General features: G+C 42.2%; 1 protein-coding gene across 2 annotated transcripts; it reads right to left on the bottom strand.

The window, feature by feature from the left end:
• Window positions 1-6,119: 6,119 nt before the first annotated feature.
• LOC110536010 (rho-related BTB domain-containing protein 2) lies at window positions 6,120-15,279 on the bottom strand. Of its 2 annotated transcripts, none has more exons than XM_021621478.2 (10): window positions 14,996-15,279; window positions 12,069-12,270; window positions 11,611-11,714; window positions 11,313-11,498; window positions 10,136-11,079; window positions 9,829-9,947; window positions 9,477-9,627; window positions 9,134-9,222; window positions 8,861-8,966; window positions 6,120-8,701 (listed from the first exon to the last, which is right to left on the bottom strand). In XM_021621478.2, the coding sequence occupies exons 1-10, from the start codon at window positions 15,058-15,060 to the stop codon at window positions 8,496-8,498; spliced, it is 2,172 nt and encodes a 723-aa protein (XP_021477153.1). In that variant the 5' UTR covers window positions 15,061-15,279; the 3' UTR covers window positions 6,120-8,495. The 2 variants fall into 2 exon arrangements, with proteins under 2 accessions (XP_021477153.1, XP_021477154.1); XM_021621479.2 differs by lacking the exon at window positions 14,996-15,279 and adding an exon at window positions 13,390-13,506.
• Between the last annotated feature and the right edge of the window lie 12,361 nt (window positions 15,280-27,640).

The raw sequence follows: 27,640 nt of genomic DNA, 5'->3' as shown, positions 1-27,640 counted from the left end.
GATGTCATCTACGCATATGAGCTGTGTAGGTCTACATGTCATAGCCCCATAATGCAATTCAGTGAAAATTGAAGAAGGCTATCAGTCTACATAATGAAGTGTGCATTTATGGGTTTAACGACACTATGTCCCGCATAATGCACAAAATCAGCTATTATCTATGCTGAAATATGTACAGCTAAAAGCTTGTTTTATTTTCTCGGCCATATTGTAACAGGCAGTCTAAAAAGAATTGGCCATTATCTATGCTTTTGATTTATAATCCAACTTTTAATGCCCACACCAAGTCAATACCATCCATTGAAATGATAATACTGGTATTTCTCCACAGTGGAGTTCATGATCAGAAAACAAATTAGAATTGGTATTCTCTGCATTCATTTGATGGGGGTGTGATGAATTTTCCCAACCGATGAGTGTGTTTTCTAGTGGGCTTGTCGTTGTGTTACTCTATTAGTGGGATCTTAGAATGGTAAAAGATGGTTTACTACTAAACTACTATTACTACTAAACTACTACTACTATTCCATTCAGAGCATGACAATAATAAACGTAAACACTAACTAAACTAACAAAAGCACAGCTCACGATTCTCTCAAGTGTACACACATTGATTCCATACTCGGATATGTACAATTACATATACACAAAGCCTTCAGTACCATGGTACGTTGACATCTTTAGTACACACAAACTAGAGACCACAGTAACACTATCTGCATTCAATGTCACACACACACACTATACATTAAGGCATGAGGTGTCTTCTTGGATGCAGTGCATCAGCAGAAGAGGATACATTGAGAAATCAACTCAAATGCATTTCAACCACAGCATGTAAATGTCAATTGTCAAGTGGAATGGATTAAACTAATGGAAAGAATTAGGCCCGAATCAAAACGTCAAATGATCTAAGTGTACATTCTATAAAACATATGATTTATACAATATTTCAGAGTGAGACAGTGGTTAATTGATGCAACATTTACCAGTCCAAAAAATAGAGGACGTTCAACAATTTCAACACGATGAACCATTTTTCTGTCCAACAATTACAACAATGAATAATTTCACTATTTGACAAAACAGAACATTGACCACAATCAGGCCTACGTACTCTGATGTACAGTACAATACAGGATGATTCAAATGGTTATGAGTTGGGATGGTATGCCACGTGACTTATCCTTTCACTAGATACATATGTCAAACCTGCCTTTTTTCAATTATAGATTAGAGCAAAACATCACATATGAACTTTATCTAAACATGTAAAGCTATTGGCTTGTGCTCATACCTATACTTCCATTATCTACTCCTTAAATGACAGATTATACGGATCAGCCATGTACATGCAGTCAAATTGCATTAAATTAACATTTAAGCAACATTTTGAGATATAATGTTAGCTTTGTAAGTGGATTCATGGCATTTAAATGACTGGAAAGCTCATTTTGAGGGTGTCATAAGGGATTATAATTTCTAAATGCATGGAGGAGAACAATATCCTACAATTATCCTACAATATCCTACAAAAAGCCCTGTCTAGTATCTATAATTATTTGATTGTATTATTTCACAACGAAATGCTTCCCAGTAGCCTACTGTATATTAGCTGGGAGGGTGCTCCAGGTTATATTTTCATACCCAAGCTGTAGTGCCACTTCTTTTGACTCAAAGCAGTTTGCCTGCATACCATACATGTAACCAGAGGTCAGCACAAGCATTTGGAGAAATTTGAAAATTACAAATAACTATCCATAAAACAAACAGAAATCTAGTAGACTATCACACTACATTAAGTTGCCAAAATAGCACAAAACATGGATTTTAAATGTCTTTGATAATAAATTAGCAGCATTCATAACTGTGTATGAATCAAGTCAAGTTGTTATACATACATATTATTTCCAGACAGTTACCACCATCATTCTATAGTAATTCAAGGGCACTGTTATGTAATGGAGACAACTTCATGTAAAGTTTTTTTGTATTTTTGTATTTTTTTTAATATATATACACATACCTGCTGTAAATACTCAATATTCAATGAGCACCATGCTTATAAATCAAAACAATACTGTGGGTTGTCTTCGGTGAAATGACAACAGGGAGATAAACATACACTTCAGATATCTTCACATTTCTCTTCAGTGTACATTAAGGCAGGCGTGTCAAACTCATTTTGCCCTGGGTTGGATTGGACTCCCTCGCTGGCTGTATGTTTGACACCCCTGCTCTAAGAATTTCAACTCATCTTCCTATCAAACTTGTCTTGAAGTGCTGCTATTATTCTCATCCAATGAGCTCTCCAATCACATGTAGATTGTTTGCAGCACATGTTAGACACCTGTGTACTGTACTGTAGTGGCCTCGGTGCTCTTCTCATCAGGATGCAGACAACGTGGTAGTGCAAAGCCATTCCATTGTTGCAACAAATAGCTAGTGGTGAGCTTCGTTTGTGTTTGATGGCGTGTCCAAAAGTAAATGCTAAACGATACTCTGTGACTGAGGTTCTCTTGTGTCTTGTCAAAAGATATTGAATGTGGCTGTGTAAAAGAAAGCCCTTTTCTGACAATTAGCCACACATCACAAGAGGACATCACACTTGGATTAAAGCAACAACAAAAAAAATCACATGACTGAAACTTAAATTGAACTTAAATTGAAAAACATTTTGGCCCGAAGGCTACATCGGGATTTCGAAATTCAACAGAGGGCTGCACCATTTTTTAATTACCAATTTGTTTGTCAAAATCTATTTGTGGGCCAGAAAAAGGGCAGTTAAATATTTTCTTAAATGTCCATTATAATTTCTACATGCTTTCTATCTAGTTTTAGACATTCAAGTGTGGCCTGGAGTGTTTTTTTCCCCAGCCAAAATATGAATTCCCCCCTGTCCTATACATACAGTTGAAGTCGGAAGTTTACATACACCTTAGCCAAATACATTTAAACTCAGTTATTCACAATTCCTGACATTTAATCCCAGAAAAAAATCCATGTTTTAGGTCAGTTAGAATCACCACTTTCTTTTAAGAATGTGAAATGTCAGAATAATAGTAGAGAGAATGCTTTATTTCAGCTTTTATTTCTTTCATCACATTTCCAGTGGGTCAGAAGTTCACATACACTCAATTAGTATTTGGTAGCATTGCTTTAAAATTGTTTAACTTGGGTCAAACGTTTCTGTTAGCCTTCCACAAGCTTCCCACAATAAGATGGGTGAATTTTGTGCTTTGTGCTACACCAGCTCTGTCAGGAGGAATCGGCCAAAATACTAATTGAGTGCATGTCAACTTCTGACCCACTGGGAATGTGATGAAATAAATAAAATATTAAATAAATCATTCTCTCTACAATTATTCTGACATTTAACATTCTTAAAATAAAGTGGTGATCCTAACTGACCTAAGACAGGATATTTTTTACAAGGATTAAATGTCAGGAATTGTGAAAAACTGAGTTTAAATGAATTTGGCTAAGGTGTATGTAAACGTACGACTTCAACTGTATATACACACATACATAAACTCAGCAAAAAAATAAACGCCCCTTTTTCAGGACCCTGTCTTTAAAAAGATAATTCGTAAAAATCCAAATACCTTCACAGATCTTCATTGTACAGAGTTTAAACACTGTTTCCCATGCTTGTTCAATGAACCATAAACAATTAATGAACATGCACCTGTGGAACGGTCGTTAAGACACTAATAGCTTACAGACGGTAGGCAATTAAGGTCACAGTTGTGAAAACTTAGGACACTAAAGAGGCCTTTCTACTGACTCTGAAAAACACAAAAAGAAAGATGGTCCCTGCTCATCTGCGTGAACGTGCCTTAGGCATGCTGCAAGGAGGCATGAGGACTGCAGATGTGACCAGGGCAATACATTTTGCAATGTCTGTACTATGAGACGCTTCAGACAGCGCTACAGGGAGACAGGACGGACAGCTGATCATCCTCGCAGTGGCAGACCACGTGTAACACCTGCACAGGACCGGTACATCACCGGCAACAACGTCGTCTATGGGCATAAACCCACCATCGCTGGACCAGACAGGGCTGGCAAAAAGTCCTCTTCACTGATGAGTCGCGGTTTTGTCTCATTCGCGGATTCACATTTATCGTTGAAGGAATGAGCGTTACACCAAGGCCTGTACTCTGGAGCGGGATCGATTGAGGTGGAAGGTCCGTCATGGTCTGGGGCGGTGTGTCACAACATCATCAAACTGAGCTTGTTGTCATTGCAGGCAATCTCAACGCTATGCGTTACAGGGAAGACATCCTCCTCCCTCATGTGGTACCCTTCCTGCAGGCTCATCCTGACATGACCCTCCAGCATGACAGTGCCACCAGCCATACTGCTAATTCTGTGCATGATTTCCTGCAAGACAGGAATGTCAGTGTTCTGTCATTGCCAGCAAAGAGCCCGGATCTCAATCCCATTGAGCACGTCTGGGACCTGTTGGATCGGAGGGTGAGGGCTAGGGCCATTCCCCCCAGAAATGTCCGGGAACTTGCAGATGCCTTGGTGGAAGAGTGGGGTAACATCTCACAGCAAGAGCTGGCAAATCTGGTGCAGTCCATGAGGAGGAGTACTTAATACAGCTGGTGGCCACACCAGATACTGACTGTTACTTTTGATTTTGACCCCCCCTTTGTTCAGGGACACATTATTCAATTTCTGTTAGTCACATGTCTGTGGAATTTGTTCAGTTTGTGTCTCAGTTGTTGAGTCTTGTTATGTTCATACGAATATAAACGCAGTTGACAGTGAGAGGACCTTTCTTTTTATGCTGAGATATATACATGCACATTGTACCAGTCAAAGGTTTGGAAACACCTACACATTCCAGGTTTTTCTTTATTTTTACTATTTTCTACATTGTAGAATAATAGTGAATACAAACTATGAAATAACACATATGAAATCATGTAGTAAACAAAAGTGCTAAACAAATCAAAATATATTTTATATTTGACATTCTTCAAAGCAGCCACCCTTTGCCTTGATGACAGCTTTGCACACTCTTGGCATTCTCTCAACCAGCTTCATGAGGTAGTCACCTGGAATGCATTTAAATTAACAGGTTTTTCTTGTTAAAAGTACATTTATGGATTTTTTTTCCTTCTTTATGCATTTGAGCCAATCAGTTGTGTTTTGACAAGGTAGGGTTGGTATACAGAAGATGGTATTTTACCAAATAGGACTAAGTCCATATTATGGCAAGAACAGCTCAAATAAGCAATGAGAAACGACAGTCCATCTTTACTTAAAGACATGAAGGTCAGTAAATGCGGAAAATTTCAATAACTTTCAAAGTTTCTTCAGGTGCAGTCTCAAAAACCATTAAGCGCTATGATGAAACTGGCCCTCATGAGGACCGCCACAGGAAAGGAAGACCCAGAGTTATCTCTGCTGCAGAGGACAAGTTCACTACAGTTACCAGCCTCAGAAATTGCAGCCCAAATAAATGCTTCAGAGTTCAAGTGACAGACACAACTTAACATCAACTGTTCGGAGGAGACTGTGTGAATCAGGCCTTCATGGTTGAATTGCTGCAAAGAACCCACTACTAAACGACACCAACAAGAAGAAGAGACTTGCTTGGGCCAAAAAACACGAGCAACGGACATTAGACCGGTGGAAATCTGTCCCTTGGTCTGATTTGTCCAAATTTGAGATTTTTGGTTCCAACTGCCGTGTCTTTGTGAGACGCAGAGTAGGTGAATGGATGATATCTGCATGCATGGTTCCCACCATGAAGCATGGAGGAGGAGGTGTGATGGTGTGGGGGTGCTTTGCTGGTGACACTGTCAGTGATTTATTTAGAATTCAAGGCACACTTAACCTGCATGGCTGCCACAGCTTTCTGCAGCGATACACAATCCCATCTGGTTTGTGCTTAGTGGGACTATCATTTGTTTTCAACAGGACAATGACCCAACACACCTCCAGGCTGTGTAAGGGCTATTTAGCCAAGAAGGAGGGTGATGGAATGCTGCATCAGATGACCTGGTCTTCACAATCACCCAACCTCAGCCCAATTGAGATGGTTTAGGATGAGTTGGACCGCAGACTGAAGGAAAAGCAGCAAACAAGTGCTCAGCATAAGTGGGAACTCCTTCAAGACTGTTGGAAAAGCATCCCAGGTGAAGCTGGTTGAGAGAATGCCAAGAGTGTGCAAAGCTGTCATCAAACCAAAGGGTGGCTACTTTGAAGAATGTCAAATATTGTAGCGTTGTACGCTGAGAGTCAGGGAGTGAATACATTTAATTAATAAATGAACAAAACAAGAAACACAAACAGTGCACCGACATGAAACAGGAACAATGACGACTGGGGAAGTAACCAAAGGGAGTGACATATATAGAGTAGGTAATCAAGGAGGTGATGGAGTTTAGGTGAGGGTCATTATGCGCATGACGCTGGTGACAGGTGTGCGCCATAACGAGCAGCCTGGTGACCTAGAGGCCGGAGAGGGAGCACACGGGACAGTAGCCCCTCCCCAATCGACAGCTCCAGCCGCAGGACGCCGCCCAAGATGATGATCTCGGGGATCAGGAGCGGAGCGGTTACTAAGGCGCGGGAACCTGACGATCCGGCTGAGGTGCGGGAACATGACGTCCTAGAGTGCTGGAGAGAGAGCATACGTGACAGTACCCCTCCCCGGTAAGTTCGGTTTCAGCCACAGGACGCCAACCAAAGGGACGATCCCTGGGATCTGGAGCGGACCGGTCACCTCTGCTGAGTCGCAGAAACCTGATGAACCGGCTGAGACCTACCCGATTGCCTCGGTCTAGGCATGGAAACATGTTGAACCCGCTGAGGCATGGGAGCCTGTCGAGCCCGCTGAGGCATGGGAGCCTGTCGAGCCCGCTGAGGCATGGGAGCCTGTCGAGTCCGCTGAGGCATGGGAGCCTGTCGAGTCCGCTGAGGCATGGGAGCCTGTCGAGCCCGCTGAGGCATGGGAACCCGTCAGGCCAGCTGAGTCAGGGGAACCTGACAAACTGGTTGAGGCTTCCCATGTAGCGCCGGTTCGGACACCCGGACCCGACATCACCTCCAATACCAAAACAAACAAAATAAACACTCCCTCCTTCTTCTCTTTGTTGAGTCGTCATTCTGTAACGATGTACACTGAGAGTTGGGAAGCAAGTTCAGTGTGTGACTACATTTAATAAATAAATTAACAAAACAAGAAACACTAAACACGAACAGTGCACCGACATGAAACAGGAACAATGACGACTGGGGAAGAAACCAAAGGGATTGACATATATAGAGTAGGTAATCAAGAAGGTGATGGAGTCTAGGTGAGTGTCATTATGCGCGTAATGATGGTGACAGGTGTGCGCCATAATGAGCAGCCTGGGGACCTAGAGGCCGGAGAGGGTGCACACGTGACAAATAGATTTGGATTTGTTTAAGACTTTTTTGGTTACTACATGATTCCATATGTGCTATTTCATAGTTTTGATGCCTTCACTATTATTCTACAATACAGAAAATAGTAAAAATAAAGAAAAAAACAGGAATGAGTAGGTGTCCAAACTTTTGACTGGTACTGTACATATACATTTATCAAACCTCATGAGTCATCCATATGACGGAAACCCGTCGTAGTGACAGAGCACTTTAACCCCTGCGTCACAAGAACACTGTGGTCATGTATACACTCATATCAACGTCAGCTGTGCAAGTTGTATACAAACATTCAGATATGCAATAACTGTAAAGGAGTCAAACCGCCGCTATTTAAAACATAATTCTGCACAGAAAGTGGTTTCCAATAGAAAGATGGTCTAAGACGATGTCCTACATGACATCAATAGATTCATCGTAATGTAGACGTAATGCATTTTGTTGATATTTCTGCTTGAGGAGTGGTTATAATTGTACTGTACACATCCTGGTTTGGTAGATTGTACAAACACTTAAGGGCAAAGTGTTGTATCACTGAGACTTGATTTCTGTGTTGGTTTGCTGGTCATTGGTCTTTGCTATTTGTCTGTTGCAGCTGATAAGCACTTGGTTGTCAATTCAAGTCAGTCAATGGTTATCATGAGCTTAGGATCACAGTTCTGTAACCTGATGCAAATCCCTCTCATAACTTTCTCAGTTCTCCTTCTGGTGGTGTATGCAGGAATATCAACACCATATTGAGCAGTCACCTGCACCTGTATTTACCTTGCCTTGTTCATAAGGTTGAAGTCACTGAGCTTTAAGGTTTTAGCTTCATGGTCTCTGCACTGCAATGTGACAGGATATGCTAACACAAAAAGCAAAAGAGGCTCATTTCGTTCATTATTTGATTTAGCTGACCCTGCAAACCCGGGAGAGTATAGCGTGGCTGCAGATGCAAAAAGAGAAATGAAGGAGGGCGGGCGGGAGGGCCTTAATGAGGGGGCCTAGTGTCTGGCCAACAGTGCTGATGCTCCACTTTCCCAAATCATCCCCACAGGGGGCCTTGCCTGTACCCTGAGAGCCAATCAGATGACAGCATTGGAACCAGAAGAGGAAGAGTTGGCAGAGGGAGAAGAGGGAAGGTTCCAGAAGAGCCACTTGCGTTTACACTGCCTCCTCTGGTACAGGAAGTCCTCCTTGTCCCGCTCCTTCCGTGCTCTTTGATAGTGGTCGTCCTCCTTCAGGAACCACACTGGTGGCCAGCGGTGCTTCTCAAAGTAGTCCTGGTTGTCTGCAAGAGGCATGGCGCCACAACGTTAGCAAGATTAAATGCAGACACAAATGATTAAGATAATGATAAATTCTCAAAATATCCTGCATTGATGTCAATGGGAGATTTAAATGAAAGTTGTAGTTTCATGCACATATCTTTAGCTAGTATTTGCGTTACTTGTAGATTTGGCCTTCATGTCTCGAGGAAACTTGCGACACACACTATTATAGTTGGTGCAGATGTGGTGAAGGCACCAGCCACTTAGCTGTTGGGCACAGTGGAACTGAGAAACAAGACATTATAGAAGACCTTATTCCGGCACATGATAAGTTTACATTTAAAAGTGCAACACTTGTTAAAGAAATTAGCATTAGAAAACCTTGTGAGATTGGAGAAAAACAGTATTAAGTATATATACACCTATATAATTGCAACAATGAACAATCTTACCTGAGCCATCTCCAGGTACACCAGCACATCTCCATCAATATCAGCCCCCATCATAGCAGCCTCCATTAATACTGTCACTGTGTAGAGTTCTGTAACAGAGGCATAACACACAGGAGATCACCTAGATCAACAGAATTATATTGCCAAATCTATCTCACAACAGACTTATGCCAAGTAACAGAAATATTAGGAACAGACAGCTCTCTGAACACACATACTAGCCTAATAGACACTTTTTGAAGAGAAGAGAGAGTAAGTGCTCTGTGTGTCTACAAAGTGAGTGCAGGTCTTGCCAACAGATGTGGCTTTGTTTAAGAGGGTGTGCGCAAAAACAACTAGAGACCTGTAAGTGCAACCAGGTGTGGGAGGCAAAGACGGTTGGCGAGAACAATGAGCTCCATGGCATCCAGGTCAGTGCGGGAACAGAAGCGCCCAGTGTAGAGGTACTCCAGCACAGCCCTCATACAGCTGCGAGTTGTGTTGGGAAACAGGACCTGAGACAACAGGCACAGATCAACATCAGGTTTTCCTTCCCTAGTCACTAGTGAATTTTATTGTAATGTGTGTTTATCTGGTTATTTAGGGGACTTGCAGTAGGTCTTGATATTGTGCACATGATCAAGACCAAGGTTTAAGAAAAGAAAACAGTGGAACACACTGTAGCTCCAGTGAGAGGGTGAAAAGGATTGTCTTACCTCTTTGGTGCAGCTCTCCACAAAGGGCCCCCCAAACATAGCTGCCATCCAGTCACAGCTGGAGATGAGCAGGGGCTTATGGGCCATGATCGTTCCATCATCCAGCTTGAACGCTACATCTGGAACACAAAGAGAAATCATACTGCCATTACCTTCTTCTTTCTCTATTATTCACTAAGTCCTGTCAAAGGTTGATCTTGTTTTTGAAAAGCATTTTCTTTCCCATCTCCATACCTCTGTATCCCAGAGCAGAAACACTTAGCACAGAGTGTACAAAATCTCTCAGAATTACATGATGTGCTCTCACCAGAGAAGGTACCTTTGGCCAGGCAGTCTTTGACTCTGTTGGTTCGTCGTACATGGAAGGCTTTGGTGATTTCCTGGTTCATGAAGGCCTCGTTGTTAAGAATATTGGCCACCATCATGCGCAGGTCAAAGACCTCCAGCAGCTCAGCAATGTGTGCAATGTGCATCAGCTCCTTCTCGTGCTCGTCCAGCTGGCCTGTGTACAGGTATCGCAGCACAGCGCGGAAGGGCCCCAGCTGCATGGACTGGTCCATGTACACCACGGTCATAGGCCTGGGGTTGTAGGTCACTGGGTCATCCACCAGCTCCTCCTGGATGCTGACAAAAGCTCTGCTCAAGGTAGACAGCAGTCTGCCCCTCCGGCCTCCCTCAGAGTCTCTCAGGGTTCCATCACTGGTGCAGGCCCGCAGGTTGGCCCTGTCGCCCTCGTCAGTGCTCTCACACACATCGAAGCTTGCAGCACGCATCAGCATCTCGCGCCCAGACAGAGCGGTGGCGCGCGTGGGCCGCTCAGACTCCTCAGGTCGGGCATCCAGGATGAAGAGGTCATAGAACTTGGAGGAGGACGTGGCCAAGTAGATCTTGTGAGCGAAGATTCTCTGCTTCTCCTGTAGAACCAGGATGACATCGGAACACAGGGGGTCCTCTAGAAGACGGCCAGGATGCTCCTCAGTGGTGGTGGGGGGAGGTGGTACAGTGATGATGGGAGGGGGGGGTTTGGGAGGCAGGAAGGGGGCCTGGAGGAGGGGCCGCTGCACATTGCGCAGGTGAGACTTCCAGAACTGCAGGTGGCGCCGTGAGATTAGGGCAGCTCGGATGGCATTATCAAATACGTCCTTTACTCCAAACTGAGCCACAACACTGGTCTCGTAGTATGGCACTCCCAGCTCTTTGGCCACCTCATGGCCCTTCTCTGGAGGCAAAATCTCATTGGATTTAATCGGTCTGAAAGATGACCATAAAAAGGTCAAATTAACAAGATTCAGAGCAGCATCAACCTGAGGGTAAATAACAGTGTATATCGTTTACAAAGCTTAGTAAAATGTGGACCCTACATTTCTAATGGTGACACAATCAATATATAAATCACAAGCTAGCAATTTTCAATTGAGATGCTTGAGATGAAAAGCACTGTTTGAGATTGAAAGCACTGGACTTAGTAGTTGTATGTAGGGCACCTTGCTAGTGGCCGTCGTGCCCTGTTGACTGCCTCCAGGTCAGCATAGCGCAGGTCCAGCTGGCAGCCCACCAAGATGACTGGAGCCCGGGGGCAGAAGTGCTTGATCTCAGGGTACCACATGGTCTTCACATGGTACAGGGAGTTGGGGTTGGCGATGGAGAAACATAGAACCACCACATCCGACCTGCAAGTGATGAGTGGTGTTACGGGAGGGACAGAGAGGAAATGTCCACTAGGTTTACACTGCACCAGTTCCATGATTCGTATGAGTGAACAACGAGGTCAGCTGATCTCACCTTCCATATGCAAAGCGTCGGTCCTTGTGATGGTCCCCGAACGTGTCCCAGAGTCGCAACGACACGCTGACCTCATCCACCACATCCCTAGATCGCTCCAGAACCTGACCAGAGAGACACACCCATGACATCCATGTACATTACCACCAGCAGGGTGTGAAACTAACACCTGATCACCAGTCTAATGCGCTAAGTCCAAGGTAAACATTGTGTGTTGCAGGTTAATCAAAGTGCAACAAGGTTTTACACAACTGTAGCACTTAAAATAGAGGATTTCAGTATTATTTTCCTTCACTGTCAAGTTGGCTGGTGGATCAAACACTTAATTTCAGACTCTATGCAGCTGCACCTTTCCTCAGCAAGTTCATTATCTAAAACATAGACATGTTATAAAAAACAGACAAATAGATAAAGATTTTCATTAAATAACAATCAAAAAATATTACTCCACTACTCACTTCCTGGCAAACTCTGTACTGGTCTATGGCCCAGACAGTGGGTACATGCGTAGCAAGCAATTGGTACTGAGTCAGTGTTGCATTACAGGCCCGGGCACAGATAAGGCGGGTCTTCCCAACAGCGTTGTCCCCTACCACCACACACTTGATAGTCTCAACGTTTGGCCTCTCATAGTCCATGTCAGAATCCATCAACTGGGGCCTGTCAGGGCAGAGAAAAGCAGAGTTTGATCAAATGCCAAAGGATGAAGTTCAAGTTTGTTTATTAGTTATATACAGATGATATACGTGTAGTACACAGTGCATTGAAATGCTTACTTACAGGTTAACCTCTCGACAATGCAAAAACAATCAAACTGGATATCAAATATCAAATGTACTGAGGAGCTTGTTCAAAACACTACACTTCCTCACGACCCCTCTGACCCCATCAATGAATTCTTCCTTCTGATCAATATTGATCAATATTGCAATAAGCCCGGACTCTGCTTCATCTGCATTGCTCACACTGTATACAGTGCTATTGATGGTCTGTCAAGTGACTGCATTCAAAATGTTGCTGCCTGGCTGAGTGCCTGTGCCAATTCAGAAGGTCCCTGACATTCCTTACACTTCTATTTTAACAGACGTCCTGGGGATTTCAGAGTTCTGGAAGTCAAGTAGGGTGTGTTCCTGAAATTAAGCACAGACTGCTAACCCAATTTGTCCTTCATTTTGGTTACACTCAGGCAGGATCTGAGTCTTGTCATTTTATACAGATTAAAATATCAAGTTTTACTGACAGGAAAGGACATTACATTTACCTGGACAAGGTGTAATAGCATCACAATCTCTCTCCAACATAAGCCATTTTCAACATAACAAAATTGTATATGATTCATATTGTTACCCCATAAGATACATCTTTGATCAAATAAAACAGACCGCAAGGAGTGCCATTATGCAAGGATCCAGCTGAAATCACAGTCCTGTATAAAACGCTTGAAACCAAAGCATGTCATTCAGTAAATTCAACCATGGACTTACCAATAGGCTTGGCAATGCACAATAATTGTTTTTTAAACAAAAATACTCACACCAACATCTGTCTTCTGATTAATGTACACCATCAGTCATATATAAGCATTCCTCCCTTGCAGTGTCTAAGAGCTTCTTAGCAAGCCTAGAAAACGATCTAACCATAGGTCAGTGTAGGATCCAATAAAATGGTGGTGTAGAACGTAAGTTGACAGACAGACATCTTCCATCTACAAATAAGGCTGCACTGACTAAATAAAATTGAGAGAATTTGTAAACATAGGAAATTGTTATTTTTCCTCACCTCACGTCTCGAAAATGGTGGTTGCTGATCTCGTTATTCAGTTTCCAAGGGAACCAGATTTGCTTCTATGTCATACCCTGCTACCACCCATGCAATGGGCAATAGATTGACAGAACATAGACCTATCGTAATGGCAACTGAATAAGCTTTACCAGGGGTCCCCAATTACATTCAGCCGTGGGCCGATTTTTCCTTGAGCGGATGTTCGGGGGCCGGAACATCGTTATAATTTGTAGGCTACTAGACTGCAAGAATCCCAAATAGGTAGCCTATAGTATTTGACAAAAACAGAATACTTTCGAACTTTGATTTACATTGGGATACGATCACATATGCCTATCTATTAATGTGTGGGAATAATTTTTAAATATATATATTTAGTAGGCTATACATTATTTTTTATGGTCAGAAAACCGAATTTGGTCCGCAGGCTACCGATTGGGGAACCCTAGTAGACTGACAGCCACGCGCAAAAATGTAAACAATGTGTCAAGACTCAGCCAGACTGCACCAAAATAGCATAGCATACCAAGCCAGCCCCTATACCGTGGGAAATTAGAATTTCACATGTGAATGAAAGCCAATTATTAAAACATACCAGTTGTCCTTTCTATCTGCCTCTTGATATTCATTTATAAAAAGGCACACCCAGTCAACCTCCGGAACGATGAGTTGCAACAATGTTACTCTTTTTCACAATGAGCACGCGAAACTGATGACATTTGAGTTTCGACCAAATTCGAGTGTATACTGCTGTGTAGGTATTTTTGGTCTCTGTGGGTTGAGTTCCAATATAGGGCTATAATTGGATCGTCTCACAGTGGCTATCTCAAAATGCACGCCAATTCATATGAAATAGCTCCAATATTAAGTTACAGAATGGGAGAAGGCGGGGATCTTGGACGTCGGCGAACACTGAAGTCAGGGGTGGATTGCCAGTTTACCGGATCACTGAAGATCATGCTACTATTTTGGCAGAATATATTCCTTAGTCCAATGCCATTCTCTCTCGTTTGGCATGTTGGCCACGGTCTGAAGCAGACTGCGTTTAGCAAATACCGATAGTCCCGTTGTCTAATGCCGGGGCCACCAACTGTCCGTCAGTCAGGCTATGGCATACAATATGCAAGTCTAGCACTAGCCTATCTTATCTGCAGGGAAGAATGCCGTATTTATTTAGTTATACTATGCATGTAGTATATTTGAGCCTATGACCATTTAGTTAAGTAGCTTTAGATGCAAACCAGACTGTCATAACTAGTAGCCTAAGTTTGATAGATCATAGCCCCAAATCCACATTATTTCAGAGGATGCCGTTCAATGGATAACATAGCCATATAGATCATATGATAGCGTCTTTACAATAGGATATAGCCGCTCCAAGAGCGTTCAATTTAAGAAGGATTTAGCTAATAACATTCACCCAGGTTGCTACGAAAGCGTTTTCCACCAAGCCGAGTCACTGGTCATTCAGATCCACTGCATTACGTTATGTAACACCCAGAGATTCCTTATTGTGCCATTTTGTGTTATTGAGGTGCATGCCAAAGTATTCGATAATTACAGCCTATAATTATAGGTTACTAACCCATTGGCCTATCCTTACCGCAACATAAGGAAGTGGTGCATCGGATTGACCGATGTTTGAGACCGAGAAGAAGAGGGCTCCATGGGATGAAGCTTGAACCTGACCGTAGCCTCCCTGACCGTAGCCTGGTTTGAACTTCATCTTCGCAGCAATGTTAAATGTAGTGGATTAAATATAGGCGACCAGCCGCTCAAGACACCAGAAAAATCCACTTGGTAAAAATAATAAACGTATCATCACTGTGTGTCGGAAGACACTGGTGGGCTTTGAGTCTGTCTGTACCGTTAACAGCAGCTCCAGCCTCCGCCACGCAGCGTCAAATAACTGCCTCCAGTCACCTACGTAGCTTTTTATAGAGGCACGCGCACAAACAAAAAACCCATTCATTACAAAACCGTGGTCCACCCCAAATCTCCAGAAAATCCCATTCCAAACCTAGGCTAGTCGATTTAACTGCTGTAACTTTTGGCTCACATTCTACTGTAAAGACAGACTCAGCTAGGCTACTGTAGGCCTATGTGACATATAATGATTAAGGTTATGCCCAAACTTCAAAGATGATGTCTAAAATAAGCAATCAACTAGTATAACTACCTCATAAAACTGTAGACTATTTCAAACGTAATGTGACGACTGGACTTACCAGTTACACGTTGCTATGACTGCCATGGTGTGGCACTGTGAGTCCATATGGTTCTGGTCCTGGAATTTGAATTCGATTTTATGATCACTCGCTGCAACCTGGACTCAGGGATCGACCAAACACGGAGCTCACTGTATGGAATTACTTTTGTGCCTTTAATACAAACATTTTGAAATTGAGAACAACATTCTTAGTATTGCAAACAAAAAAAATGATGTTGAAAGCAAAACATGAATAACCTCAAACCATTGAGAGCTAAATAAATAATATCACAAGGAAATCATTTTGAAAGAAATTAGTCAATAGCTATTGAACCAAGCGTACCATGACTATAAAGATGGTATATTCTGAATTAGATAGAGACAAATCGGTCTAAGGCACTGCATCTCGTGCAAGAGGCGTCACTGCAGTCCCATAGGGCGGCGCACAATTGGCCCAGCATCGTCCGGGTTTGGCCGGGGTAGACCGTTCATTGTAAATACGAATTTGTTTTTAACTGACTTGCCTAGTTAAACAGGTTAAATAAACATTTATTTTTCTCCATCCACCCCTGATTCAGAACATACCATATTCATAGTTATGGCATTCTTGGTTCAATAGCTACTGGCGAAAGAATATATACAGAATATCCAATATAAAACAAAATTGACCTCGGTATGAAACATAAATGAATGCACTATTTTTTTTAATGAAACCTTTTCAAAAGTGCTTCCCTCTTAATCAATAATTTTGTTCTATCTATGGTTATGTTACTCTGACCTTTGCTTTCGCTGCTTTCAGAGAGAAAGAAAATATACAGTGCCTTGCGAAAGTATTCGGCCCCCTTGAACTTTGCGACCTTTTGCCACATTTCAGGCCTCAAACATAAAGATATAAAACTGTATTTTTTGTGAAGAATCAACAACAAGTGGGACACAATCATGAAGTGGAACGACATTTATTGGATATTTCAAACTTTTTTAACAAATCAAAAACTGAATAATTGGGCGTGCAAAATTATTCAGCCCATTTACTTTCAGTGCAGCAAACTCTCTCCAGAAGTTCAGTGAGGATCTCTGAATGATCCAATGTTGACCTAAATGACTAATGATGATAAATACAATCCACCTGTGTGTAATCAAGTCTCCGTATAAATGCACCTGCACTGTGATAGTCTCAGAGGTCCGTTAAAAGCGCAGAGAGCATCATGAAGAACAAGAAACACACCAGGCAGGTCCGAGATACTGTTGTGAAGAAGTTTAAAGCCGGATTTGGATACAAAAAGATTTCCCAAGCTTTAAACATCCCAAGGAGCACTGTGCAAGCGATAATATTGAAATGGAAGGAGTATCAGACCACTGCAAATCTACCAAGACCTGGCCGTCCCTCTAAACGTTCAGCTCATACAAGGAGAAGACTGATCAGAGATGCAGCCAAGAGGCCCATGATCACTCTTGATGAACTACAGAGATCTACAGCTGAGGTGGGAGACTCTGTCCATAGGACAACAATCAGTCAGATATTGCACAAATCTGGCCTTTATGGAAGAGTGGCAAGAAGAAAGCCATTTCTTAAAGATATCCATAAAAAGTGTTGTTTAAAGTTTGCCACAAGCCACCTGGGAGACACACCAAACATGTGGAAGAAGGTGCTCTGGTCAGATGAAACCAAAATTGAACTTTTTGGCAACAATGCAAAACGTTATGTTTGGCGTAAAAGCAACACAGCTGAACACACTGAACACACCATCCCCACTGTCAAACATGGTGGTGGCAGCATCATGGTTTGGGCCTGCTTTTCTTCAGCAGGGACAGGGAAGATGGTTAAAATTGATGGGAAGATGGATGGAGCCAAATACAGGACCATTCTGGAAGAAAACCTGATGGAGTCTGCAAAAGACCTGAGACTGGGACAGAGATTTGTCTTCCAACAAGACAATGATCCAAAACATAAAGCAAAATCTACAATGGAATGGTTCAAAAATAAACATATCCAGGTGTTAGAATGGCCAAGTCAAAGTCCAGACCTGAATCCAATCGAGAATCTGTGGAAAGAACTGAAAACTGCTGTTCACAAATGCTCTCCATCCAACCTCACTGAGCTCGAGCTGTTTTGCAAGGAGGAATGGGAAAAAATGTCAGTCTCTTGATGTGCAAAACTGATAGAGACATACCCCAAGCGACTTACAGCTGTAATCGCAGCAAAAGGTGGCGCTACAAAGTATTAACTTAAGGGGGCTGAATAATTTTGCACGCCCAATTTTTCAGTTTTTGATTTGTTAAAAAAGTTTGAAATATCCAATAAATGTCGTTCCACTTCATGATTGTGTCCCACTTGTTGTTGATTCTTCACAAAAAAATACAGTTTTATATCTTTATGTTTGAGGCCTGAAATGTGGCAAAAGGTCGCAAAGTTCAAGGGGGCCGAATACTTTCGCAAGGCACTGTAAATATTAGAAAAGTAATAACACGTAATAATAAATACACAATGAGTAAGGATAACTTGGCTTTATACACGGGGTACCAGTACCGAGTCATTGTGCAGGGGTACAAGGTAATTGAGGTAAATATGTACATATAACTAGTGACTAGGCAACAGGATAGATAATAAACAGTTGCAACTGCGTATTGTATGTGATGAGTCAAATAAGTTAGTGCACAAAGGGTAAATGCAGATAGTCCGGGTAGCTATTTGGTTAACTATTTAACTAACTATTTAGCAGTCTTATGGCTTGGGTTTTAGAAGCTGTTTAGCGTCTTGTTGATTCCCAACTTGGAGCATCGGTAATGCTTGCCATGCGGTAGCAGAGAGAACAGTCTATGAATTGGGTGGATGGAGTCTTTGACAATTTTTAGGGCCTTCCTCTGACACCGCCTGGTATAGAGGTCCTGGATGGCAGGGAGCTTAGCCCCAGGGATGTACTAGGCAGTACGCACTACCCTATGTAGCGCCTTGTAGTTGGGTGCCAAGCATTTGCCATACCAAGTGGTGATGCAGCCAGTCAAGATGCTCTCAATGGTGCAGCTGTAGAACGTTTTGAGGATCTGAGGGCTTGTCATGACAAATAGTGTCCCTCGGCCAAACAGTGTCCCCCTCCACGTCACAATGGAATTCGATGAACTATTAGCGTCCTTTGCTATATCAACAGTGTGATGACCTAAGGATTAGAATTTTGGAGATCATAACAGCCAAAATTACGTTTTTTTTCATCATCGCTACGCAAACCTTGCTGGTTTCCGCTACAATTTCGCTGTTTTACCAAAGTTTTGTTTAGGTAATAAAATGAAAACATAAATTTGAACTACTTTTGGGTACCTTGTTAACATTACAACATGAAATCCATGTCTTAAGCATTGCTACGTTTTGGAAATGGCAAAGATCTGCTTGACACATTAAAGTTACTTACCTTACAGATCACGAAGTCAGTTAATTTCCAACTCATTCATATGCAAATAAGTTTGATTCATACACTGGCTCGTCTGGCTGTCATGTTTGTATTTTAACCTGCCTTTCCCTTGTCCTGTCCTGTTATGATTTTTTGTTTTATCTCATTAGTACACCCTTGTGGTTGAATATATATATATGTATATATTGCAGGTCCCAGGATACAACAATGAATAATAATGTGGAGCAAATAAATACCATCAAAGGATACCGTACAATAATGAACACCTTGTGAAACAGCTGTGAAAACCAACCTGGCAATATTTAAGATTTGAATACATGAACTTGGATTGTTTTTTGGTACAATTGTGTAATTCATTTATTTTCACAGATTTGTTTTGTACACTCACATGGCAATCATAGACTAAAATACTGAATTCTGGTGTTTGGAATATAGAGGAGGTGAATGTGAGGTACTGCCTGTCACTTGTTCTCAAAGTCCTCTGCAAAGTCCAGTCACAGCTGCTCTCTTTGTTCTGAGTGTTTGCAGTGCTAGTGTTTTTAGTTCTGTGGATCTCATATATTATGAGCCCGGTATGATAGAGCAAGAAAACTTTCTTAGCGGGTAATGACAACAACAGTAGTTGTAGATGGTCGCTGAGGGCAAATTCATGAAAGAATGTTTAGTTGACTATGCAGCAATACTTTGCCCTGACAAGGAAGAGCTGTTTGAAAATGTTTCCCTGTGAAGACGAACAGTGACACGGGCGTGTTGAGGACATTGCAGAGAATATGGATCAACAGTTGAAAGACAAGGTAAAGGATTTCACCTATTACTCCTTGGCCCTGGATGAGAGCAGTGATGCACGCGACACATCGCAGTTGTTGATATTCTTATGAGGTATAACCCCAGACTTTGAAATGACAGAGGAGCTTGCTTCAGTGCAGTCAATGAAGAGCACAACCACAGGGAAATATTTATTGGAGGAGGTTAATAAATGTGTGGCAAAGCTGGGACTAGGTTTTTAAAAGTTATCCAGTGTGACCACTGATGGGTGCCCAAACTTAACAGGAAAAAACATTGGCCTTTTGAAAAAGATACAAGATCAAGTAGCTGAGCTGAACCCAGATCAGAAAATTATTTCCTGCATTGCATTATTCATCAGAAGGTGCTCTGTAAATGTGTTCTGAAAATGAGCCATGTTGTGGATACAGTCACTAAAATGGTACACTTCATAAGAGCAAAATCTTTAAACCACAGGCAGTTTGTCTCACTGTTGGAAGAGACAGAGACGGGTCATGCAGATCTTTCCTACCACACAAATGTGAGATGGCTGAATTTGGGGAAGGTGCTTAAATTGTGACTAGGGGGCAGTATTTTCATTTTTGAAAAAAAAAAAACATTCCAGTAATAAACGGGATATTTTGTCAGGACAAGATGCTAGAACATGCATATAATTGACAGCTTAGGATAGAAAACACTCTAACGTTTCCAAAACTGTAAAAATATTGTCTGTGAGTATAACAGAACTGATATTGCCAGCGAAAGCCTGAGAAAAATCCAATCCGGCAGTGCCCCATGTTTTGAAAGCGCTGCGTTCCAATGAGTCCCTATTGAGCAGTCAATGGTCTATCAACCAGATTACTCTTTCTCCGTATTCCCGAAGGTGTAAGCGGCTACATTGCGCAAGTGGTCACCTGATGCTGCCAGAGAGATTCTTGCGTAAAATACAGAGGTAGTCATTACACCAATCGGTCCTACTGAAAAACTAATTGTCCTGATGGATGTATTATCGAATAGATATTTGAAAAACATCTTGAGGATTGATTATAAACAATGTTTGCCATGTTTCTGTCCATATTATGGAGCTAATTTTGAATATTTTTCGCAGTTTTCGTGACTGCAATTTCCGGGGGATTTCTCAGCCAAAAGTGAAGAACAAACGGAGCTATTTCGCCTACAAAAATAATATCCGTTGCGTTATGCTAATTAGTGTCAGGCGATGATTTACGCTCCCGCATGCGGGATGGGGAGTCACTAGAGTGTGGGACCTGAAGTTGGTGATTGCTGAGTTTTTGCAAATGAATGTAAAATATGTGGATTTCCCTCAACTGCAAGATAAAGAATAGTTGGCTGATTTTGCCTTCAACGTGGACATCATGGTCCTTATGATTGAACTGGATTATATTCCCCTACAAGGGAAGGGCCTTTTTGCACGTCAGATGTACAGCCTTGTCAAAGCCTTCAAGGGTAAATTACTCCTCCTGACCCACCAAGTAGAAGCCAACAATCTCACCCACCTTCTGACACTACTAATCTGTTCCCTATCAGACGACCAGTGGGAGAAGTAGACATCGCTGGTGCGTGCTTTGAACGGTGAGTTTTCTCATCGTTTTGAGGATTTCTAAGTGTTGGAAAATGACATGTTGTTGGTTTCCTCTTCTTTCACCTTCAATGTGGATAACGCTCTCACTGACCTGCAACTTGAGCGTATCGATCTTCAGTCTGCAGTGATTGGAGAACTATTCAAAACAATGTCACTGATGAGGTTCTATGCATCTCTCGATGAACAAAACTTTCCAAAGATTAGGAGTCATGCTCAGAAGATGTTTGTACTGTTTGGGGAACAGACATTTTCAGTGATGAAATATAACAAGTCAAGGCACAGATCATCTCTTCCTGACTCTCACCTCTCAGCAATCCTGCGCATAGCGACATCAGAAACTATACTTGACTTCACTGCTGTAGTCAATGCCCATCAGACTTCAGTCCTCACATTGATTGAGTAGTTTAAATGTCATGTTGAGCTCTCTATTTTTCTTGTTTTTGTGCATACCCTTTAACAAGAGTTCTGTCCGTGGTGTTGAATGCATCTGTCCGTGGTGTTGAATGCACAGTGTACTTTTCCTTCCGTGTAGTTCTTTGAAAGTTTAATAATGAAAATACCTACCAAAAGGAGAACATGGATGTGGTTTATTTTTGTGCAAGTTAAAACAGTAAAATAAGTAGGGTGTCTGGACGTGATTTACAGCATATACAGTGGGGAGAACAAGTATTTGATACACTGCCGATTTTGCAGGTTTTCCTACTTACAAAGCATGTAGAGGTCTGCAATTGTTATCATAGGTACACTTCAACTGTGAGAGACGGAATCTAAAACAAAAATACAGAACATCACATTGTATGATTTTTAAGAAATGTATTTGCATTTTATTGCATGACATAGTATTTGATACATCAGAAAAGCAGAACTTAAAATTTGGTACAGAAACCTTTGTTTGCAGTTACAGAGATCATACGTTTCCTGTAGTTCTTGACCAGTTTTGCACACACTGCAGCAGTGATTTTGGCCCACTCCTCCATACAGACCTCATCCAGATCCTTCAGGTTTCGGGGCTGTAGCTGGGCAATACGGACTTTCAGCTCCCTCCAAAGATTCTCTATTGGGTTCAGATTTGGAGACTGGATAGGCCACTCCAGGACCTTGAGATGCTTCTTACGGAGCCACTCCTTAGTTGCCCTGGCTGTGTGTTTCGGGTCGTTGTCATGCTGGAAGACACAGCCACGACCCATCTTCAATGCTCTTACTGAGGGAAGGAGGTTGTTGGCCAAGGTCTCGCGATACATGACCCCATCCATCCTCCCCTCAATACAGTGCAGTCGTCCTGTCCCCTTTGCAGAAAAGCATCCCCAAAGAATGATGTTTCCACCTCCATGCTTCACGTTTGGGATGGTGTTCTTGGGGTTGTACTCATCCTTCTTCTTCCTCCAAACACGGCAAGTGGAGTTTAGACCAAAAAGCTCTATTTCTGTCTCATCAGACCACATGACCTTCTCCCATTCCTCCTCTGGATCATCCAGATGGTCATTGGCAAACTTCAGACGGGCCTGGACATGCGCTGGCTTGAGCAGGGGGACCTTGCGTGCGCTGCAGGATTTTAATCCATGACGGCATAGTGTGTTACAAATGGTTTTCTTTGAAACTGTGGTCCCAGCTCTCTTCAGGTCATTGACCAGGTCCTGCCGTGTAGTTCTGGGCTGAGCCCTCACCTTCCTCATGATCATTGATGCCCCACGAGGTGAGATCTTGCATGGAGCCCCAGACCAAGGGTGATTGACCGTCATCTTGAACTTTTTCCATTTTCTAATAATTGCGCCAACTGTTGTTGCCTTCTCACCAAGCTGCTTGCCTATTGTCCTGTAGCCCATCCCAGCCTTGTGCAGTTCTACAGTTTTATCCCTGATGTCCTTACACAGCTCTCTGGTCTTGGCCATTGTGGAGAGGTTGGAGTCTGTTTGATTGAGTGTGTGGACAGGTGTCTTTTATAGAGGTAACGAGTTCAAGCAGGTGCAGTTAATACAGGTAATGAGTGGAGAACAAGAGGGCTTCTTAAAGAAAAACTAACAGGTCTGTGAGAGCCAGAACTCTTACTGGTTGGTAGGTGATCAAATACTTATGTCATGCAATAAAATGCAAATTAATTCCTTAAAAATCATACAATGTGATTTTCTGGATTTTTATTTTAGATTCCGTCTCTCACAGTTGAAGTGTACCTATGATAACAATTACATACCTCTACATGCTTTGTATGTAGGAAAACCTGCAAAACCTGCAAAATCGGCAGTGTATCAAATACTTGTTCTCCCCACTTGTATATACAGTTGAAGTCGGAAGTTTGCATACACCTTAGCGAAGTACATTTAAACTCAGTTTTTCACAATTTTTGACATTTAATTCTAGTAAAAAACCCTGTCGTAGGTCAGTTAGGATCACCACTTATTTTAAGAATGTGAAATGTCAGAATAATAGTAGAGAATGATTTATTCCAGCTTTTATTTATTTCATCACATTCCCAGTGGGTCAGAAATGTACATACACTCAATTAGTATTTGGTAGCATTGCCTATAAATTGTTTAACTTTGGTCAAACATTTCGGGTAGCCTTCCACAAGCTTCCCACAATAAGTTGTGTGAATTTTGGCCCATTCCTCCTGACAGAGCTGGTGTAACTGAGTCAGGTTTGTAGGCCTCCTTGCTCGCACACACTTTTTCAGTTCTGCCCACAAATCTTCTATAGGATTGAGGTTAGGGCTTTGTGATGGCCACTCCAATACCATGACTGTGTTGTCCTTAAGCCATTTTGCCACAACTTTGGAAGTATGCTTGGGGTCATTGTCCATTTGGAAGACCCATTTGCGACCAAGCTTTAACTTCCTGACTGATGTCTAGAAATGTTGCTTCAATATATACACATAATTTTCCTTCCTCATCGTGCCATCTATTTTGTGAAGTGCACCAGTCCCTCCTGCAGCAAAGCGCCCCCACCACATGATGCTGCCACCCCTGTGCTTCACGGTTGGGATGGTGTTCTTCGGCTTGCAAGCATCCTCCCTTTTCCTCCAAACATAACGATGGTCATTATAGCCAAACAGTTCTATTTTTCTTTCATCAGCCCAGAGGACATTTCTCCAAAAAGTATGATCTTTGTCCCCATGTGCAGTTGCAAACCGTAGTCTGTTTTTTCATGATGGTTTTGGAGCAGTCGCTTCTTCCTTGCTGAGCGGCCTTTCAGGTTATGTCGATATATGACTCGTTCTACTGTGGATAAAGATACTTTTGTACCTGTTTCCACCAGCATCTTCACAAGGTTCATTTGCACTTTTCACACTGAAGTACGTTCATTTCTAGGAGACAGAACGCATCACCTTCCTGAGCGGTATGACAGCTGCGTGGTGTTTATACTTGCGTACTATGTTTGTACAGATGAACGTGGTACCTTCAAGCGTTTGGAAATTGCTCCCAAGGATGACCTAGACTTGTGGAGGTCTACAATTGTTTTTCTGAGGTCTTGGCTGATTTCTTTTAATTTTCAGATGATGTCAAGCAAAGTGGCACTGAGTTTGAAGGTAGGCCTTGAAATACATCCATAGGTACACCTTCAATTGACTCAAATGATGTCAATTAGGCTATCAGAAGCTTCTAAAGCCATGACATCATTTTCTGGAATTTTCCAAGGTGTTGCAGTTCGTTTTGGAATGGGTGGCCAGTAATAAACTATTTTGAACAAATACTTCCCTAAACTCTAGACCTCAGCTGAATCTGGTAATGAATTGCGTGACTGTTGAACAGGTTGAGGAGACTAAATTAATTGGTGTTACCTTAGACTGTAAACTGTCATGGTCCAAACATATAGATGCTATGGTTGTAAAGATGGGTAGATAATAATAAGAGAGGTGCTCTGCTTTTTTGACACCACACTCCAAAAAGCAAGTCCTGCAGGCTCCAGTTATGTCTTGTCTTGATTATTGTCCAGTCATGTTAGTGCTGCAAAGAAAAACCTAGTTAAAACTAACCTCTCTCATGACGGTCTAAACTCAACTCAACTCCCTATTAGAGTTCTAATATAAATACTATGCATGCCAGTCTGTCTTCACTAAGAGTTTAGGAGAGATGAACTGCATCACTAGTTTTTATAAGAAAAATTCATGTGCAAAAAATGCAATGTTTTTTGCATAGTCAATTTACACACAGCTTTGACACACACTTACCTCATCTGACTGGACACCAGAGGTCTTTTCACAGTCCTCAAATCCAGAACAAATTCAAGAAAGTGTACAGTATATATAGAGCCCTTATTGCATGGAACTCCTGTCGATCTCATATTGCTCAAATTAATGTTAAAAGCACATACTGTTTTGATGAGTTTGATGTGATTTTTGATTGCATTTGCATTGATATCAGAGTTGTTAGAGGGACTATAGAGCCCTGAGCACCAGGCCATTAGGACCTGATGGAGGGACAATAAAGCCATGATAACCAAGCCATTGGGATCTGATAGAGGGACAATAGAGCCCTGAGTACCAGGTCATTAGTGGCCTGATGAGTTAGAGAGTTGGGTACACCTAAAATATGTCCAGGGTGCATAAAATGAGATTACTGTGGTTCATTGGTCACGTAGAATTTTGACTCATGACTGCCAGTCTGGCAGTAATAATGTCACAGCAACAGCCCTAGTCACAAGATTAACACACACACAAATACAGGTCAATAACTCCACCACCACCCAAGTCTCTCATAGCTGGTACTTCTCTCACAGCTGGTATCTCAGCCCTCCACATTTCCACCACACACACACAGTTTGCACAGACTCACCAATGCCGAGGACTTAACGGGTCCAGTCGAGCTCCCAGTTCATCTGGTGTTGCGCCTGGTGAAGGGTATGTGGTCGTCAATCACATCTGCTTCTCATCTGCGTCTGACAATGCTGGCTTGCTGAGTCAGTGGCTAGATGGTTGGGGTGAAGACGGGCTACTCATTCTAGGATCTGGCTACTCATTCTACGATCTGGCTACTCATTCTAGGATCTGGATACTCATTCTAGGATCTGGCTACTCATTCTAGGATCTGACTACTCATTCTAGGATCTGGCTACTCATTCTAGGATCTGACTTATGACGACCCTCCTTATTAGGATGCTGGTGGGCGGAGTTGGGAGGGTCGTCAGCTACATGGGAAACACCTGGGCCCGGTGTCTCCCAGGATAAATACACCACTTCCCCATTCATGGAGGAGACTCTCTCCATGCAGACACCTTTATAGACTTTGTTGTGTTTCTTGGTGTTTTTTTGTTGTTGTTTGCTTTAGCATCTTTCAACACCCTGCATTATCACATTCATGCATGCAAAACACTCACTTACACTACTGATTACTGATTACACACACCATTGTATATTATACTTAGTTACTGTACTTATTTAATAAATATATATTTTGTTACTCCTTATCTCCACGTTGTCTCCCTTTTGTTACTGGCTTTGAGCCGGTTCGTGACAGACTACTCATTCTAGGATCTGGCTACTCATTCTAGGATCTGACTACTCATTCTAGGATCTGACTACTCATTCTAGTATCTGGCTACTCATTCTAGGATCTGACTACTCATTCTAGGATCTGGCTACTCATTCTAGGATCTGGCTACTCATTCTAGGATCTAGCTACTCATTCTAGGATCTAGCTACTCATTCTAGGATCTGGCTACTCATTCTAGGATCTGGCTACTCATTCTAGAATGCAAGAGGTGTCAGGGAGAGGCTCATGTTGGCTGTCCTCTTATAAAAGGAATGCCAACCTGCCAGGCAATACAAATAATATAAAATATGTTGTGTCTTTATATATACCCAATACCCACAGGTGTTCCCACTTCTGCAATCAAAAGAGTCCAGCTCAAAACAAGCAGAAAGGAGTGTGACAGGGCAGACTTTAAGCATACAACAAAATACACTTTTCACTCATATGACCACGCAATTCAGAGTAAGAGGTACTAAAACTCATACATTGAACAAGACTTAGTCTTGTCAACAAATTACAAGTTGAGGGCTTGAAAGGCAAGTTTGCCTACATCAATGATATTAAATGAATGCAACAGATTGAAAGTGGACCTCTGCTATGGAGATAGAATGTTGCATGAAGGTTGGCTAAACACACTGTCACTGTAGAAAGTCATGCACACAAGATTCTACAACCTGGGCTTGCCTATTCTTCCGGTGAAGCTTCACATTCTAGTGACTCGTAAAAAATACAGGCAGCAGCTGGCAGGACTTCCATCCCTCATACTGGCTGTGGCTCTGCCTGGTATGTGTGTTCCAAGGATCATCAG

Source organism: Oncorhynchus mykiss, chromosome 11 (genome assembly GCF_013265735.2).
Source record: "Oncorhynchus mykiss isolate Arlee chromosome 11, USDA_OmykA_1.1, whole genome shotgun sequence".
In the NCBI taxonomy this organism is placed as follows: domain Eukaryota; kingdom Metazoa; phylum Chordata; class Actinopteri; order Salmoniformes; family Salmonidae; genus Oncorhynchus; species Oncorhynchus mykiss.
The sequence above is the reverse complement of the archived record's forward strand: the minus strand, read 5'-3'. Positions and strand labels throughout refer to the sequence as shown.